Raw genomic sequence first — 16,135 nt, forward strand, 5'->3', positions numbered from 1 at the left:
GGCAGAGTAACCTCCCCTTTTTCGTCACTCACCACTAGAGGGAGCTTTAGAAAAAAGAATCATGACATACATGATGATGTCATCATTTTCACATCCAGGAGGTTAAGGGGATGATATTTTTAGAAAATTATAGATTTCCCTATAGATTACCCTTAGTGCTTATTAGTAAGTTTGCCTTGTAGATATGATTTTGTTGTTACAATTTTTTTTTCATTTCTCAATAAATGTTGTCCATTAGAGTTTTATTTTATTATATATAGTTTTATTTTATTATATATAGATAGAATTTTGTCTTGAAAGTTGCTTTTTATTAATTTTTTTATGCCACCGCAGCATCTGCGATGCGGTGGCATATAGCGATTCACCTCTGTGTTTGTGTGTGTGTGTGTGTGTGTGTTCTATAGATTATATAGTGAACTTAAAAAATCTTCTTGTGAAAAACCACTAGTCCAATTTCAACCAAACTTGGCAGGATTGATCCTTGGGTGAAGGGCTTCCAAAGTTGTTCAAAGAATTTCATTCCATACTGAAATCTGGTTGCCATGGCAACCAAAGGAATTATAAGAATAAATTTAAAAAATCTTCTTGTAAAGACCCAAAAGGCCTAGAGCTTAGATATTTTGCATAAGGCATTGTCTGATAGACCTCTACCAAGATTGTTCAAATTATAGCCCTGGGGTCAAAATCGGCCCCGCCCCGGAGGTCATTGATTTTCACTATATGTACATATAGCAAAACCTTAAAATACCTTCTTGTAAAGACCCAAAAGGCCTAGAGCTTAGATATTTTGCATAAGGCATTGTCTGGTAGACCCTTACCAAGATTGTTCAAATTATAGCCCTGGGGTCAAAATCGGCCCGCCCCGAGGGTCATTGATTTTCACTATATGTACATATAGTTAAAACTTAAAATACCTTCTTGTAAAGACCCAAAAGGCCTAGAGCTTAGATATTTTGCATAAGGCATTGTCTGGTAGACCTCTACCCAGATTATTCAAATTATAGCCCTAGGATCAGAATCGGCCCCGCCATTGGTCATTGGTTTTCCTTATATGTATATAGTAAAAACTTATACATGTAGTAAAAACTTTAAAAAAATTTCTTCTAGTAATTGACAAATGCTAGAGGTTAGATATTTTGCATGAAACATTATGTAGTGAACTTCTAGCAAGATTGTTTAAATTATAGCCCTGGGGTCAAAATTGCCTTTGCCCCGGGGGTCATTGATTTTCAATATATACATATAGTAAAAAAATAAAAAAATCTTATTGTCTGAAGGTACAAGGCTTAGTGTTGTATTAATGCGGTGGCATAGCATTTTTCTCAAATGCAATCTTGTTTTTTTTGGGTTTTTTTTGGCATGTATATTAATTATGCCCCCATTTCGAAGAAAAGGGGGTATATTGCTTTGCACTTGTCGGTCCGTCGGTCCGTAGACCAAATGGTTTCCGAGTGATAACTAAAGAACCCTTAGGCCTAGGAACTTCAAACTTGGTATGGTGATTGGTCATGACCAGTAGATTACCCCTATTGATTTTGGGGTCAAGGGGTCAAAGGTCAAGGTCACATTGACCTTGTAAGTAAAAATTGTTTCCGATCAATAACTAAAGAACCTTAAGGCCTAGGAACTTCAAACTTAGTATGGTGATTGGTCATGATCAGTAGATGACACCTATTGATTTTGGGGGCAAGGGGTCAAAGGTCAAGGTCACATTGACCTTGTAAGCAAAAAAGGTTTCCGATCAATAACTAAAGAACCTTAAGGCCTAGGAACTTCAAACTTGGTATGGTGATTGGTCATGATCAGTAGATGACCCCTATTGATTTTGGGGTCAAGGGGTCAAAGGTCAAGGTCACATTGACCTTGTAAGCAAAAACGGTTTCCGATCAATAACTAAAGAACCTTAAGGCCTAGGAACTTCAAACTTGGTATGGTGATTGGTCATGATCAGTAGATGACCCCTATTGATTTTAGGGTCAAGGGGTCAAAGGTCAAGGTCACATTGACCTTGTAAGCAAAAACGGTTTCCGATCAATAACTAAAGAACTTTAGGGCCTAGGAACTTCAAACTTGGTATGGTGATTGGTCATGATCAGTAGATGACCCCTATTGATTTTAGGGTCAAGGGGTCAAAGGTCAAGGTCACATTGACCTTGTAAGCAAAAACGGTTTCCGATCAATAACTAAAGAACTTTAGGGCCTAGGAACTTCAAACTTGGTATGGTGATTGGTCATGATCAGTTGATGACCCCTATTGATTTTGGGGTCAAGGGGTCAAAGGTCAAGGTCACATTGACCTTGTAAGCAAAAACGGTTTCTGATCAATAACTAAAGAACCTTAAAGCCTAGGAACTTCAAACTTGGTATGGTGATTGGTCATGACCAGTAGATGACCCCTATTGATTTTGGGGTCAAGGGGTCAAAGGTCAAGGTCACATTGACCTTGTAGGTAAAAACGGTTTCCGATCAATAACTAAAGAAAACTTAGGCCTAGGAACTTCAAACTTGGTATGGTGATTGGCCATGGCCAGTAAATGACCCCTATTGATTTTAGGGTCAAGGGGTCAAAGGTCAAGGTCACATTGACCTTGTAGGTAAAAACTGTTTCCGATCAATAACTAAAGAACACTTAGGCCTAGGAACTTCAAACTTGGTATGGTGATTGGTCATGACCAGCAGATGACCCCTATTGATTTTAGGGTCAAGGGGTCAAAGGTCAAGGTCACATTGACCTTGTAGGTAAAAACGGTTTCCGATCAATAACTAAAGAACGCTTAGGCCTAGGAACTTCAAACTTGGTATGGTGATTGGTCATGATCAGTTGATGACCCCTATTGATTTTGGGGTCAAGGGGTCAAAGGTCAAGGTCACATTGACCTTGTAAGCAAAAACGGTTTCCGATCAATAACTAAAGAACCTTAAGGCCTAGGAACTTCAAACTTGGTATGGTGATTGGTCATGACTAGTTGATGACCCCTATTGATTTTGGGGTCAAGGGGTCAAAGGTCAAGGTCACATTGACCTTGTAAGCAAAAACGGTTTCCGATCAATAACTAAAGAACCTTAAGGCCTAGGAACTTCAAACTTGGTATGGTGATTGGTCATGACCAGTAGATGACCCCTATTGATTTTGGGGTCAAGGGGTCAAAGGTCAAGGTCACATTGACCTTGTAAGCAAAAACGGTTTCCGATCAATAACTAAAGAACCTTAAGGCCTAGGAACTTCAAACTTGGTATGGTGATTGGTCATGATCAGTAGATGACCCCTATTGATTTTGGGGTCAAGGGGGCAAAGGTCAAGGTCACATTGACCTTGTAAGCAAAAACGGTTTCCGATCAATAACTAAAGAACCTTAAGGCCTAGGAACTTCAAACTTGGTATGGTGATTGGTCATGATCAGTAGATGACCCCTATTGATTTTGGGGTCAAGGGGTCAAAGGTCAAGGTCACATTGACCTCTTGGGTAAAAACGGTTTCTGATCAATAACAAAAGAACCCTTAGGCCTAGGAACTTCAAACTTGGTATGGTGATTGGTTATGACCAGCAGATGACCCCTATTGATTTTGGGGTTAAGGGGTCAAAGGTCAAGGTCACATTGACCTTGTAGGTAAAAACGGTTTCCGATCAATAACGAAAGAACCCTTAGGCCTAGGAACTTCAAACTTGATATGGTGATTGGTCATGATAAGTAGATGACCCCTATTAATTTTGGGGTCAAGGGGTCAAAGGTCAAGGTCACATTGACCTCTTAGGTTAAAACGGTTTCCGATCAATAACTAAAGAACCCTTAGGCCTAGGAACTTCAAACTTGGTATGGTGATTGGTCATGACCAGCAGATGACCCCTATTGATATTGGGGTTAAGGGGTCAAAGGGCAAGGTTACATTGACCTTGTAGGTAAAAATGCTTTACAATCAATAACTTAAGAACCCTTAGGCTTAGGAACTTCAAACTTGGTATGGTGATTGGTCATGACCAGCAGATGACCTATTGATTTTGGGGTCAAGGGGTCAAAGGTCAAGGTCACATTGACCTTGTAGTTAAAAATGGTTTCCGATCAATTAACTAAAAACTCATAGGCCTAGGAACTTCAAACTTTGTATGATGATTGGTCGTGACCAGCAGATGACCCCTATTGAGTTTTGGGTCAAGGGGTCAAAGGTCAAGGTCACATTGACCTTGTAAGTAAAAACGGTTTCTGATCAAAAACTTAAGAACGCTTAGGCCTAGGAACTTCAAACTTGGTATGGTGATTTGTCATGACCAGCAGATTACCCCTATTGATTTTGGGATCAAGGGGTCAAAGGTCAAGGTCACATTGACATTGTAAGTAAAAACGGTTTCTGATCAATAACTAAAGAACGCTACGGTCTAGGAACTTCAAACTTGGCATGGTGATTGGTCATGACCAGCAGCTGACCCCTATTGATTTTGGGGTCAAAGGTCAAGGTCACATTGACCTTGTATGTTAAAACGGTTTCCGATCAATAACTAAAGAACCCTTAGGCCTAGGAACTTCAAACTTGGTATGGTGATTGGTCATGACCAGCAGATGACCTATTCATTTTGGGTCAAGGGGTCAAAGGTCAAGGTTACATTGACCTTGTAGGTAAAAACGGTTTCCGATCAATTAACTAAAAACGCTTAGGCCTAGGAACTTCAAACTTTGTATGATGATTGGTCGTGACCAGCAGATGACCCCTATTGAGTTTTGGGTCAAGGGGTCAAAGGTTAAGGTCATGACCAGTAGATACTTGATAACCCTTATTAATTGTTTGATCACTGGGTCAGAAGTCATGCATAATAACCTTATCACATGACTAATTGGCTGCAGATAGGGGGCATACATGTTTTACAAACATATCTTGTTTATTAATGGTTATATAACGATTCGCCCAACTAATGACTCGCCCCATTTTAGTGATGTTATCGGGAGAATCGTCAGTTTGGCGAATCGTTATCAATATGTATAAACATCTGAGTTAAAAAAAAAAAAAAATAAATCAATCAAAAATAAACTTACATATATTTCTGAACAAACATACTAAATGCAATTTGTTTTGTATCAGTTAAGTTCATGTCCTTTAAAAAAAGATAGATTTTCATTTTAAAACAGAATTTAAAAGACGGTAACATGGTAGTTACGGCCATTTGCAGGAATTAATAATAAAATTCAGTCAGGTTTCGATATTGATTTACAGTGGTTACTGAACTTTAATTAATTTTATCCAGAATGTTGACTGCGAAAGTAAAAAAAATAAAAAAAATTGAGGACCTGTTTTGAAACAAAGCACCTTGTCCTTCAATGATTGTAGAATTTTTTTGTACTTATTTTTTTAGCATGCCTCTTGAACAGAACTCAGTAACTTCCATTTGTTTTTCCCTTTTCTTTATATTTTTTATGATGATTTCTTTACCTGTATCTGTGTTTGTAAACCCTTTATTTCTACTTTAACATGTTTGTTTATAATCTCTGTTTAATACATGTACTTCCTTTTAGTTAACTGCAATTTTGTTGAAAAAAATAACCACCCATCTTATTATTCTGTGTCATTCTTCATCAAATTACCCAGCATGCTGCTGTGTGTTAGGTAAAAGTCACTTTAGAGTAACCTCCCCTTTCTTCATCACCCGTCTGTCACTAGAGGGAGCTTTTGTAAAAGAATCATGACATCCATGATGATGTCATCATGATGTCATCATACAAACAGAATATGGATGACATGTTGAATTGTTGAAATGATAGTGTTGTTACTGTTTTATCATCGTTCTACAAATTGTATTTAAAATAAATATAGTTTTCATTCTTTAGGAAGGGCAAACATGAGGGTTTTTTTTAAACTTTCAAATAATGATTCTAGAGCATGTTAGATGCTAATGTAACCTGAAGAAAGTAACACTGAATATGAAAATTTTTGTCATAAAAGCAGTAAAATGTAAACAAAGTCGTATTTTGACTTCCATACAAAGGATGGTTCAGAAAGTTGGCCAATAAGTAACTTTTTGGAAAATATAACAAAACACCAAGAACTAAAATGCTTTTGATAAATTGAAATAAAAGCATTTCTGGGGATAATGGGCCTTTAATTCTTGCGGTTAGATTCTTTTTTGTGACCTTTATAATCTGTAGGGTGCTGCAGTTGCTGGTCACAACACCCATGTGTGATTCTATCTGCATGTCTTGGTCCCCCACAAAAGGGGGTTGACATTTATGAGTTTACAATCAAACAAAGTATGAATTCTGAGTACTCTTCAAATTTGCCAGTATGAATTCTGAGTACTCTTCAAATTTGGAAACAGCATTGGTACATACAAATAACTATTTAAAATTAAAAAATCTCTATAGTTGATGTATCAAGATATGCATGCTTCAATGTAATGGTGATTATTGTTTTTGTTCGTCCTATGAAACACAAATGACAAGTGTTTTTAAAGACAAAAAAAAAAAACTGTCCTATAAAGCAAAAAAGACCTGTTGTATAAAGGAAATAACAAATGTCCTGTTAAACAAAGAACACCTGTCCTATAAAACAAAGAGCAACTATAAAACAAAGAGCAACTGTCATATAAAACAATGAAAAACTGCCTATAAGGCAAATAACAAATGTCCTATAAAGGAAAGAACAACTGACCTATAAAACAAAAAACAACTGTTCTATAATACAAAGAAGAACTGCCTAAACAGCAAAGAAGAACTGCCTATAAAGCAAGTAACAAATGTCCTGTAAAACAAAGAACAACCAACCTATAAAACAAAGAACAACTGTCCTATAAAACTAAGGACAACAGTTACTGTCCTATAAAACAAAGAACAACTGTCCTATAAAGCAAAGAACAACTGTCCTATAAAACAAAGAACAACTGTCCTATAAAGCAAAGAACAACTGTCCTATAAAGCAAAGAAGAACTGCCTATGAAGCAAATAACAAATGTCCTATGAAACAAAGAACAACCAACCTATAAAACAAAGAACAACTGTCCTATAAAACAAAGAACAACTGTTCTATAAAGCAAAGAAGAACTGTCCTATACAGCAAAGAACAACTGTCCTAAAAAGGAAAGGAGAACTGCCTATAAAGGAAATAACAAATGTCCAAAGAACAACTGTCCTATGAAGCAAAAAACAATTGTCCTATAAAACTAAGAACAACTGTCTCATAAAGCAAAGAAGACCTGTCAAATAAAACAAAGAACAACTGTCCTATAAAAACATTGAACATCTGGCCAATAAGGCAAATAACAACTGTTTTATAAAACAAAGAGCAACTGCCCTGTAAAGGAAAGAACTACAGTACAGTCCTTTAAAGCAAAGAACAACAGTTACTGTCCTGTAAAACAAAAAACAATGTCCAATAAAGCAAAGAACAACAGTTCTATAAAGCAAAGAACAACTGTGCTATAAAACAAAGAACAACTGTCCTAAAACATTTAAGAACAACTTTTCTATTAAACAAAGAACAATTGTCCTATAAAACAATGAACAACAAAATGTAAATAATAAAAATCTAATGTAGGTCTTTTCATAAAAATGACATTATCCATAGATAGAATAGTTCACTTAGAAAAATGTGAGATTAAATACTTTAGTTTAAAAAAACATGATACAGGATCTAAACAAACAAGAATAATTAAAGATGTTAAAGGGGCGTCCGTGGCCGAGTTGTTAAGCTCGTTGACTTAAAACCACTTGCCCCTCACCGCTGTGGGTTCGAATTCCGACAGGGACTTTGGATTCTTTTATGTGAAGCTATCCAGCTAGCTTACGGAACGTTGGTGGTTCTACTCAGGTGCCCGTTCGTGCCTGAAATAATGCACGGAAGGGCACTTTAGGTCTTCCTCCACCAGTAAAGCTGGAACGTCGCGATATGACCCATACTGTGTCGATGTGACGTAAACCCCCCCCCCCCCCAAAAAAAAAAAAACAACAAACAAACAAAGATGTAAAGGGTCACGGTAAACAAAGGAACATAAAAGAAGTCTTAAGGGGTCACAATAAACGTGATAAAGGTATATATGGTCACAACAAACAAACATGATTTAGGTCTGTAGGGTCACAACAAACAAACATGATTTGAGGTTTATAGGATCACGACAAACAAACATGATTTAGGTCTGTAGGGTAACAACAAACATGAAAAAGAACTTTGGGCCACAACAAACAAACATGAAAGAAAATGTAGGGTCACACCAAACAAACATAATTGAGTTCTTTAGAAACAGACATGGATTTTGGTCTATAGGATTAAAATATATGAATTTTTAAAGAATGCATAAATAGTATATGTAGTGCATTTAAATGCGTTGAATCTAGTTACATCATGTAGAAATGAGTTAGTTTTACAGACATGATTTTGTGAGACTTTCATCAACATTATAGACAATAACTCCTAGATATCCTTATAATAACTGACAAATTAATATAGTACAATTTATTTATGTTGGTTAGGGTTGCTATTTTCAAATCATGTAAATTGTATGCTGTAGAATATGTTCACATCCTGATAGGGGTGTTCCGCTCTTTTATTTGAGGAAGTTTTTTATTTGCTAATATATAGAAGGTTTGTGGTTCTATCGGGAGATTTTTGGTTCTACAGTTTTGTTGTTCTATTGTATGAAGTGAGGCCTGACATCTAAAACTCTACTTTTATTGTGCAGATGGCACAATATGATCTTTTTAACTTTTTAGTAACTGTACAGAAATGACCAACAAAAATCAACTTCTAGAAGAAAAAAATATATGTCAGTTATCAATTTTACCTTAAAAAATTTCAATTCAATTTTTGAAATGTTATTTATTTACAATAAAAAAAATGTCTGTCTTTCAAAATTGCCATCTTTGAATTATCCAGGTTCATTTGAAATTTTCAATACTTAACTTGACTGTTTGAGGAATAGGGAGAGCTATAATATACACACCGAAGTTTGGGCTATTTTGGCGGCAAAAAGCCCAACCAAGTCATTGTAGGCACAGAAGAAGGTTTAAATACTGCTGATTTCCTTCCCTATTCTGTGAACTGCCTTACTGGGCTGGGCTACAATTTGAAAAAGTGTATAATGAAATTAATGTAGAGCAGTAAAAACTGTTACAGTTTTTCTGTGTGAAGTAAAATTTGGATACTGTATAGCTGTTGTGAAAACAGATGGTCTGTTAAAGCTACTTAATTAAACATGTATTATAACTTTGATATTTGTATTTGTCAATATTTGTCACATTTGTTTATAAACTATATTAATGTATTTTGAGTAAAATCTTTCTGATGGCCAATGGATGGATATAAAGATGAACTATTCACCCAGTGCTTCTTCAATATTTGTTACATTCGTGTATAAACTTTATATATATATGTATTTTGATTAAAAATGTTCTGATGGCCTACGAGTATAAAGATGCGCCATTTTAAACGGTACAGACCCGTGCAGTTTGAAAATTCTTGATATAGTGTCAATTAGATTTCAGTGATAAAATCCGATGAATTAACAATTGGAAGTTTATAATTTGAAACTAGAACAAATCAAGTAAATTGAGCAGGGTTGAAGGATAACAAAATTATAGAACTTTGTTATATAGAATATTAGCATGTTGGTATTTTAGTCACTAACAACATAAAAAAATATGCTTCAGAAAATATGTAGAGAAAACATAAACATATTATGTATTAAAAAGATCTTTTTCCAACTATTTCATTAAAAGAAGGTTAGAAAAAAAATTGAAAGATTGAATATATTAACAGTTTCATTTAATCTTCATGTTTCATCCTAATCTTCATTTAGTTTTGTTTTTGGCTGTCGTGTAGATGTCCGTACGATATTGGTTCCGTTTTGTTTTTCGAATTTGAGCATATTTATTTAGATTCCAAAATATTACTATAATTATTACTAACTATTGCATGATGGGTAAAGGATGTTGTTATTGTAGTTGCCATGTTATTTCTGCTTTCAGTATTGTAGATACATTTGCATTTTGTTCCTAGTTTGAACAAGTTTTGATATTTCGTTCGCACAGAATTAAGCATGCTATGATTATTATTTGAAGCTGATGCGGGGGTCTATGGAAAATGGGTTGCTATGGTAATATTTAATGGAAACTTTGTTACTATGGTTTCTTAACAAAGAAAGTGTAGCTATAGTAATATTGTCCAGAAAATAGTTAATTGAATGCTTATGTCACGTCACATCTTCACGCTGTCTGAAATGACGCAGCATCGTACAAAAGGTGATAATGGCAACAGTTGCACCGACACGTATATTTTTCGGCAGCAGGCGATGTCCAAAACTTATATGAAATTGTGCATTTTAGACAGATAGTTTATAATATTAAATTGTATCAATATTATGATCATGTGAAGCTAGACTGTATATATGGTATGTTGTATGTTTTGGGACATTGTAGAAGGCGGCGTCATGTACATGGTCAAAGAAGGCGGGAGAGAGGGGCGGAGTCTGCTGGCAGAAGGCGGGAAAGACAGGGGCATGCTCATCCTATGGGTTCTATCGGGTTTAGCTCGTTTGGGTTTCCCGGCATGTCATTTGGGTTCCATTCTATATTTGATGACCCGTTCTTACACCGGTCACAAGGACTCCATACAGGGTAAATAAAAATAATGTTATCTGTCCTGAATTTTCGTACCATTGTACCAGTGAAAAATGTATCTTGTCGAAACTCCAGTAATTACCTATTTCTTAGGACATTTGCCACATTTATCATTGTGAGGGTAACCAGTTTGCCTGTGTTTTCCTTGAAAGGTAGGTTTTATTTTTTTCTATTAAGTAGCCCACATATTATGCCGTCTTCACCTTATTGTGAGTTTATAATGTGTTTAGAATACTATCATTCTAAGTCATTTATGACCTTTTCTCATCAAAATCCTCAAGTATGGTAAACAGTTTCTAGTTGTACTAAATGATGATCTTGTTAACACTGTTTTACATCATCATTCTTGTAAGGAACATCTTCAAAATCATCCTTCCTGTTTTGGTGCCATATGACATAAACTGTTTGGATATGCCGTCAGACAAAACAGAAAAAGGGGCGTCCGTGGCCGAGTGGTTAAGGTCGTTGACTTCAAACCACTTGCCCTTCACCGCTGTGGGTTCGAATCCCGACAGGGACTTTGGATTCTTTAATGTGAGGAAGCTATCCAGCTAGCTTACGGAACGTCGGTGGTTCTACTCAGGTACCCGTTCGTGCCTGAAATAATGCACGGAAGGGCACCTGAGGTCTTCCTCCACCAGTAAAGCTGGAACGTCGCGATATGACCTATTCTGTGTCGATGTGACGTAAAACCAAAAAAAAACATCAAAAAAAACAAGACAAAACAGAAGAAAATAAAATCTTCAGCATTTATCACTATCATCAAAACTAAGCTGCTGGAAGCCTACTTTTGTTCCTTAATATTAATGAAAGTTTATAAGAAATTACTATAAATGAATAACATATTTAGTGGATTTTTTTTAAAGATTTAGCCTTTAATTCATAAGTAAATAAGTTAATAAATGGCCATCTTTGATTTTGATCAATATTCTCACAAGTTTGAAGTCTGCAGTAGTTTTGTAAGAATGATGAAGTTTGTCTATGAATAATGTAAAAATTATACATGTATGTAGTAAGATATAGGCTTAATAATATTATGCTTGTTAATAAGAATATAAACTATACATGTATTAAACTTGAGAAATATTGAATTTGTACCAGCAAAATTTTGATTACAAATTACAGTATTTTTGTACATCTGTTAATATTGAAGTTAACCGTTTATCAAATGTAGACTATTTATGCAAAAACCATCTAATACACCGATTGACAGTTTCCGAACTAGCAGACGACAGGCTATTCTTATCAGTAGAATTGCGAGTAAAGATGAGCGTTTGCTTATCTCAATGTAAAAAATGTATGTAAAATGGTCTGACATATGGTAGGTTTAGCCTTAAATTTAAATACCTTTACTGTCAAACAATGTGTTGAAATGTATACCGAGACGAGGCTAAGATCACAAGCTTTTTATTGGTGTAATTAATTTTAAAATAGGTCATTTAATCGCCCCAAACTAGCGGTTTAAAAAATGGCTAAATTTGTATTGTTTTTAGCATTAGAGATATCAATTTTACTTGAAGATAAGGGAAGCAACTTGTACTTTTTCACAATTTAAACATCGGTTATTTACGTAGTTCAAATAGAGACTGTCACTTGGTGTATAGGACTATGATGGTCCAAGGGAGACAATTTGATCAGTTTATTTAGATACTTTTATCAAGGGAGACAATTTGATCAGTTTATTTAGATACTTTTATCATCGGAGACAATTTGATCAGTTTATTCAGATACTTTTATCAAGGGAGACAATTTTATCAGTTTATTTAGATACTTTTATCATGGGAGACAATTTGATCAGTTTATTTAGATACTTTTATCATGGGAGACAATTTGATCAGTTTATTCAGATACTTTTATCAAGGGAGACAATTTGATCAGTTTATTTAGATACTTTTATCAAGGGAGACAATTTGATCAGTTTATTTAGATACTTTTATCATCGGAGACAATTTGATCAGTTTATTCAGATACTTTTATCAAGGGAGACAATTTTATCAGTTTATTCAGACATTTTTATCCAGGGAGACAATTTTATCAGTTTATTCAAATACTTTTATCAAGAGAGAAATTTTCTCAGTTTATTCAGATACTTTTATCAAGGGAGACAATTTTATCAGTTTATTCAGATACTTTTATCAAGGGAGACAATTTTATCAGTTTATTCAGATACTTTTATCAAGGGAGACAATTTGGTCAGTTTTATAATCAAGGGAGACAATTTTATCAGTTTATTCAGATACTTTAATCAAGGGAGACAATTTTATCAGTTTATTCAGATACTTTTATCAAGGGAGACAATTTGGTCAGTTTTATAATCAAGGGAGACTATTTTATCAGTTTATTCAGATACTTTTATCAAATATAAATACCAGAGCAAATAAATAGACAAGCTATTGATCTAGTGCATAAAAGAACATAAAATATTAGTATAAAGGCCACAGTGCGCTCATAGTGCTAGAGTTTTTGCTTAATGCATGTAAATAAGAAAGTTAAATTCCCAAAAAAATGAAGGAAAAGGTGAGTGCGTAATGCATTGTTAAAAAATGCTTTTAGGCTGCTATTTTATGATGCAAGATTGTGCAGTTGAATATGTTTTGAATTTAGCAGCAACTGTGTGATAGCTATTTTAGAGGCTAGTTTTGAGAAATATGAAAAATAGTTGTCTCAAATTTTCGTTTTAACAAATTTTAACTCTTTGCCCCCAATAGATTGGAGAAGAGCTTGTTCAGTATAATAATTAAATGTAAACTTTTGACAATTTTGTAGCCATTCACATTGCTATTGTTCAATATCCGTCTATAAGTCGGGGGTCACAAAAAGCTCTTAAGGATATGGGCACAAAAAACTGTCCTATATATGGATAGATATGGTTTAATGAGATATTGAATTTTGTTGTAATTTATGTCAATGGTAAATAATAGCATATTACAGAAATATTAGTTAAGCTCTTAGTTAACCTCTTTAAACCTTTACGTTTGAAAATTATCAAGTTAGTTAAGCTTGAAAAGCTGTTACTGGATAATAATGTAGTCTATTTATTTAAAAGGGTTATCATATGTTTCATGAGTCAGAGTTCCTTTTATAAAAATTACAAAATGTAGATCATAATTATTCATGAAACATGAACTTTTAGTACAACAGATGTTCTGGTAAAGCTTTAAAGCTTTTTGAAGTCAGTATTTTCCATTTAAGGCTTAATAATTTCCCTAGTTTTAAGGGCTTAATTCTCCCAGTTATCATATGGCTTAATTTCCATAGTTTTTAAGGGCTTAATTTCCCCCAGATATTATGGCTTAATTTCCTCAGTTTATAGGGCTTAATTTCCCCATTTTATGGGCTTAATTTCACTGATATGGCTTAATTTCCCCAGTTTATATGGCTTAATTTTGCCAGATATTAAGGCTTAATTTCCCCAGTTATTATGGCTTAACTGCCCTTTTTTTAAGGGTTTAATTTCCCAAGTTTTTAGGGCTTTATCACCCCAGTTTCAAGGCTTAATTTCCAAATTTTGTATGGCTTAATTTCCCAAGTTTTTATGCCTTTTGGCTTTTAGGACCCACTTTTGTTCCATTTCTGCTTACTTGGGTTCCACGACATTGAAATGCTGGTAACATTTTCAGAATCAGTGGATTTAAATCAAGTGACGGAAGATCAGTAGAAAATCTTTATAGCAAATATTTAGTTACCTGCCCCTAATCAGTTAAATCTTACTAAAAAATACTTAAAAGAATATTGAAATTTTCTTGTCTTCAATAATATTAAGATTAGTGCCTGTAAGATTAATCTTTGTACAGTGTTTAGGGTAGTCATTGAAACTTTTCTGAGATGGTTATTATTGAACTTGAGAATGTCATTTTTGGTTTTAATCACATACAACAAAGAGTGTTTTCTAAGTTCTGAAGCGGCCTCAAATTGCATTTGAGACGGTCATTTTGGCCTACAACTGACTCCTTTTAAAAACCCTGTATGTTTTCTAGCAAAAGCTTATGAGTTAAGTTTTCACTAATAGTGTTTATTGATGTAAAGCTGTGTACATAATAATTACTACTAAAACTATTATTATCTAGATTTAGCCTTATTTTTCCAGTAGCTTTGTTGCCATGGTAGCATTTTTGATTTGTTAGTCAATATGTTAGAAATTCTGGTTGCTATGGTTATCATAGCCTTATTGCTATGATAGTTGTAGCCTTGTTTCTATATATTAACATTAGATAAGTTGCTATGGTAACCATGGCATTGTTGCTATGGAACTAAGATCATATTACAACTTTGTTGCCATGGTTTTCAAAGTCTTGTTGCTATGACAGATTTAGCTTTGTTACTATGTAGACAATAAATTTGTTGTTATGGTAACCATGGCCTTGTTGCTATGGTAACTATGATCATTAGCTCGACTATACGAAGTATATGGAGAGCTGTCCTACTCGCCCCGGCGTCCGCGTCCATATTTCAGATTAAAGTTTTGGTGCAGTAAAATATTTTTCACTATAACTTTGTCATTTCTTAAGGTATCAACTTCAAACTTCAAATATATGTTCCTTATCATCAACCACATCTTATGTGACAAGGTTCATAACTCTAGCACCAATATTTTCAGATTTATCTCCCCTTGAACTTAGAATTTTCCTCAAAAAATACTATTTTTTACTGTTACTTCTTTATTTGTTAAGGGATCAACCTCATACTTCAAATATATGTACCTTATCATCATCCCCATCTTATGTGACAAGGTTCATAACTTTAGCACCAATATTTTCAGATTTATCTCCCCTTGAACTTAGAATTTTCCTCAAAAAATACTATTTTTAACTGTTTCTATTTTATTTGTTAAGGGATCAACATCATACTTCAAATATATGTACCTTATCATCATTCCCATCTTATGTGACAAGGTTCATAACACTAGCACCAATATTTTCAGATTTATCTCCCCTTGAACTTAGATTTTTCCTTAAAAAATATTATATTTTACTATTACTTTTTTAGATTTAAAGGTATCTACCTCAAACTTCAAATACTTATTCCTTATCATCAATTACATTTTATGTGACAATGTTCATAACTCTTGAAGCAATATTTACAGATTTATCTCTCTTTGAACTTAGGATTTTCATTAAGAAATATCATAACTTCTTTACTTTTTAAGGTATCTACTTCAAACTTCAAATATATATTTCTTATCATTACACACATGTTGTGTGACAAGGTTCATAACTCTAGTGTGACGTTTTCTAGAATTATTCCCCTTGATCTTGGAATTTATGTTAACAAATGTTTTTTAACTATAACTTAATACATAATTATACATAATTGATTTTTCTTTCATTGCTTTGTCCTCCTTACTCGTCCAGTATTTTATTAGTTGAGCTTTGCTGTCTCCTGTGACAGCTCTTGTTTTACAACCTTGTTACCATGGTAGTCATAGTCTTGTTGCTATGACAGCCAAAGCTTTGTTACTATGGAAGTCTTGACATTGTTGCTATGGATGTTTATAATTCATTAATAGAAGCTTTGAATCATTTATTTTGTGCATTATGTAAAA

General features: G+C 34.2%; 1 protein-coding gene across 3 annotated transcripts in view; it reads left to right on the plus strand.

Moving 5' to 3' along the window:
- Positions 1-16,135, plus strand: part of LOC132747288 (dnaJ homolog subfamily B member 6-like) — a 58,788-nt gene that overhangs the window by 36,083 nt on the left and 6,570 nt on the right. For 2 of the 3 annotated variants that reach the window (XM_060736619.1, XM_060736618.1), the window contains exon 6: positions 10,393-10,590. The exons of the other annotated variant lie outside the window; for it this stretch is intronic. In XM_060736619.1, coding sequence (XP_060592602.1) covers positions 10,393-10,590 — 198 coding nt within the window. The remainder of the gene's footprint in view (positions 1-10,392; positions 10,591-16,135) is intronic. 3 annotated transcript variants of the gene reach the window in all.

Source organism: Ruditapes philippinarum, unplaced genomic scaffold (assembly GCF_026571515.1).
Source record: "Ruditapes philippinarum isolate M1 unplaced genomic scaffold, ASM2657151v2 ctg443_1_1_1_1, whole genome shotgun sequence".
Classification (NCBI taxonomy): Eukaryota; Metazoa; Mollusca; class Bivalvia; order Venerida; family Veneridae; genus Ruditapes; species Ruditapes philippinarum.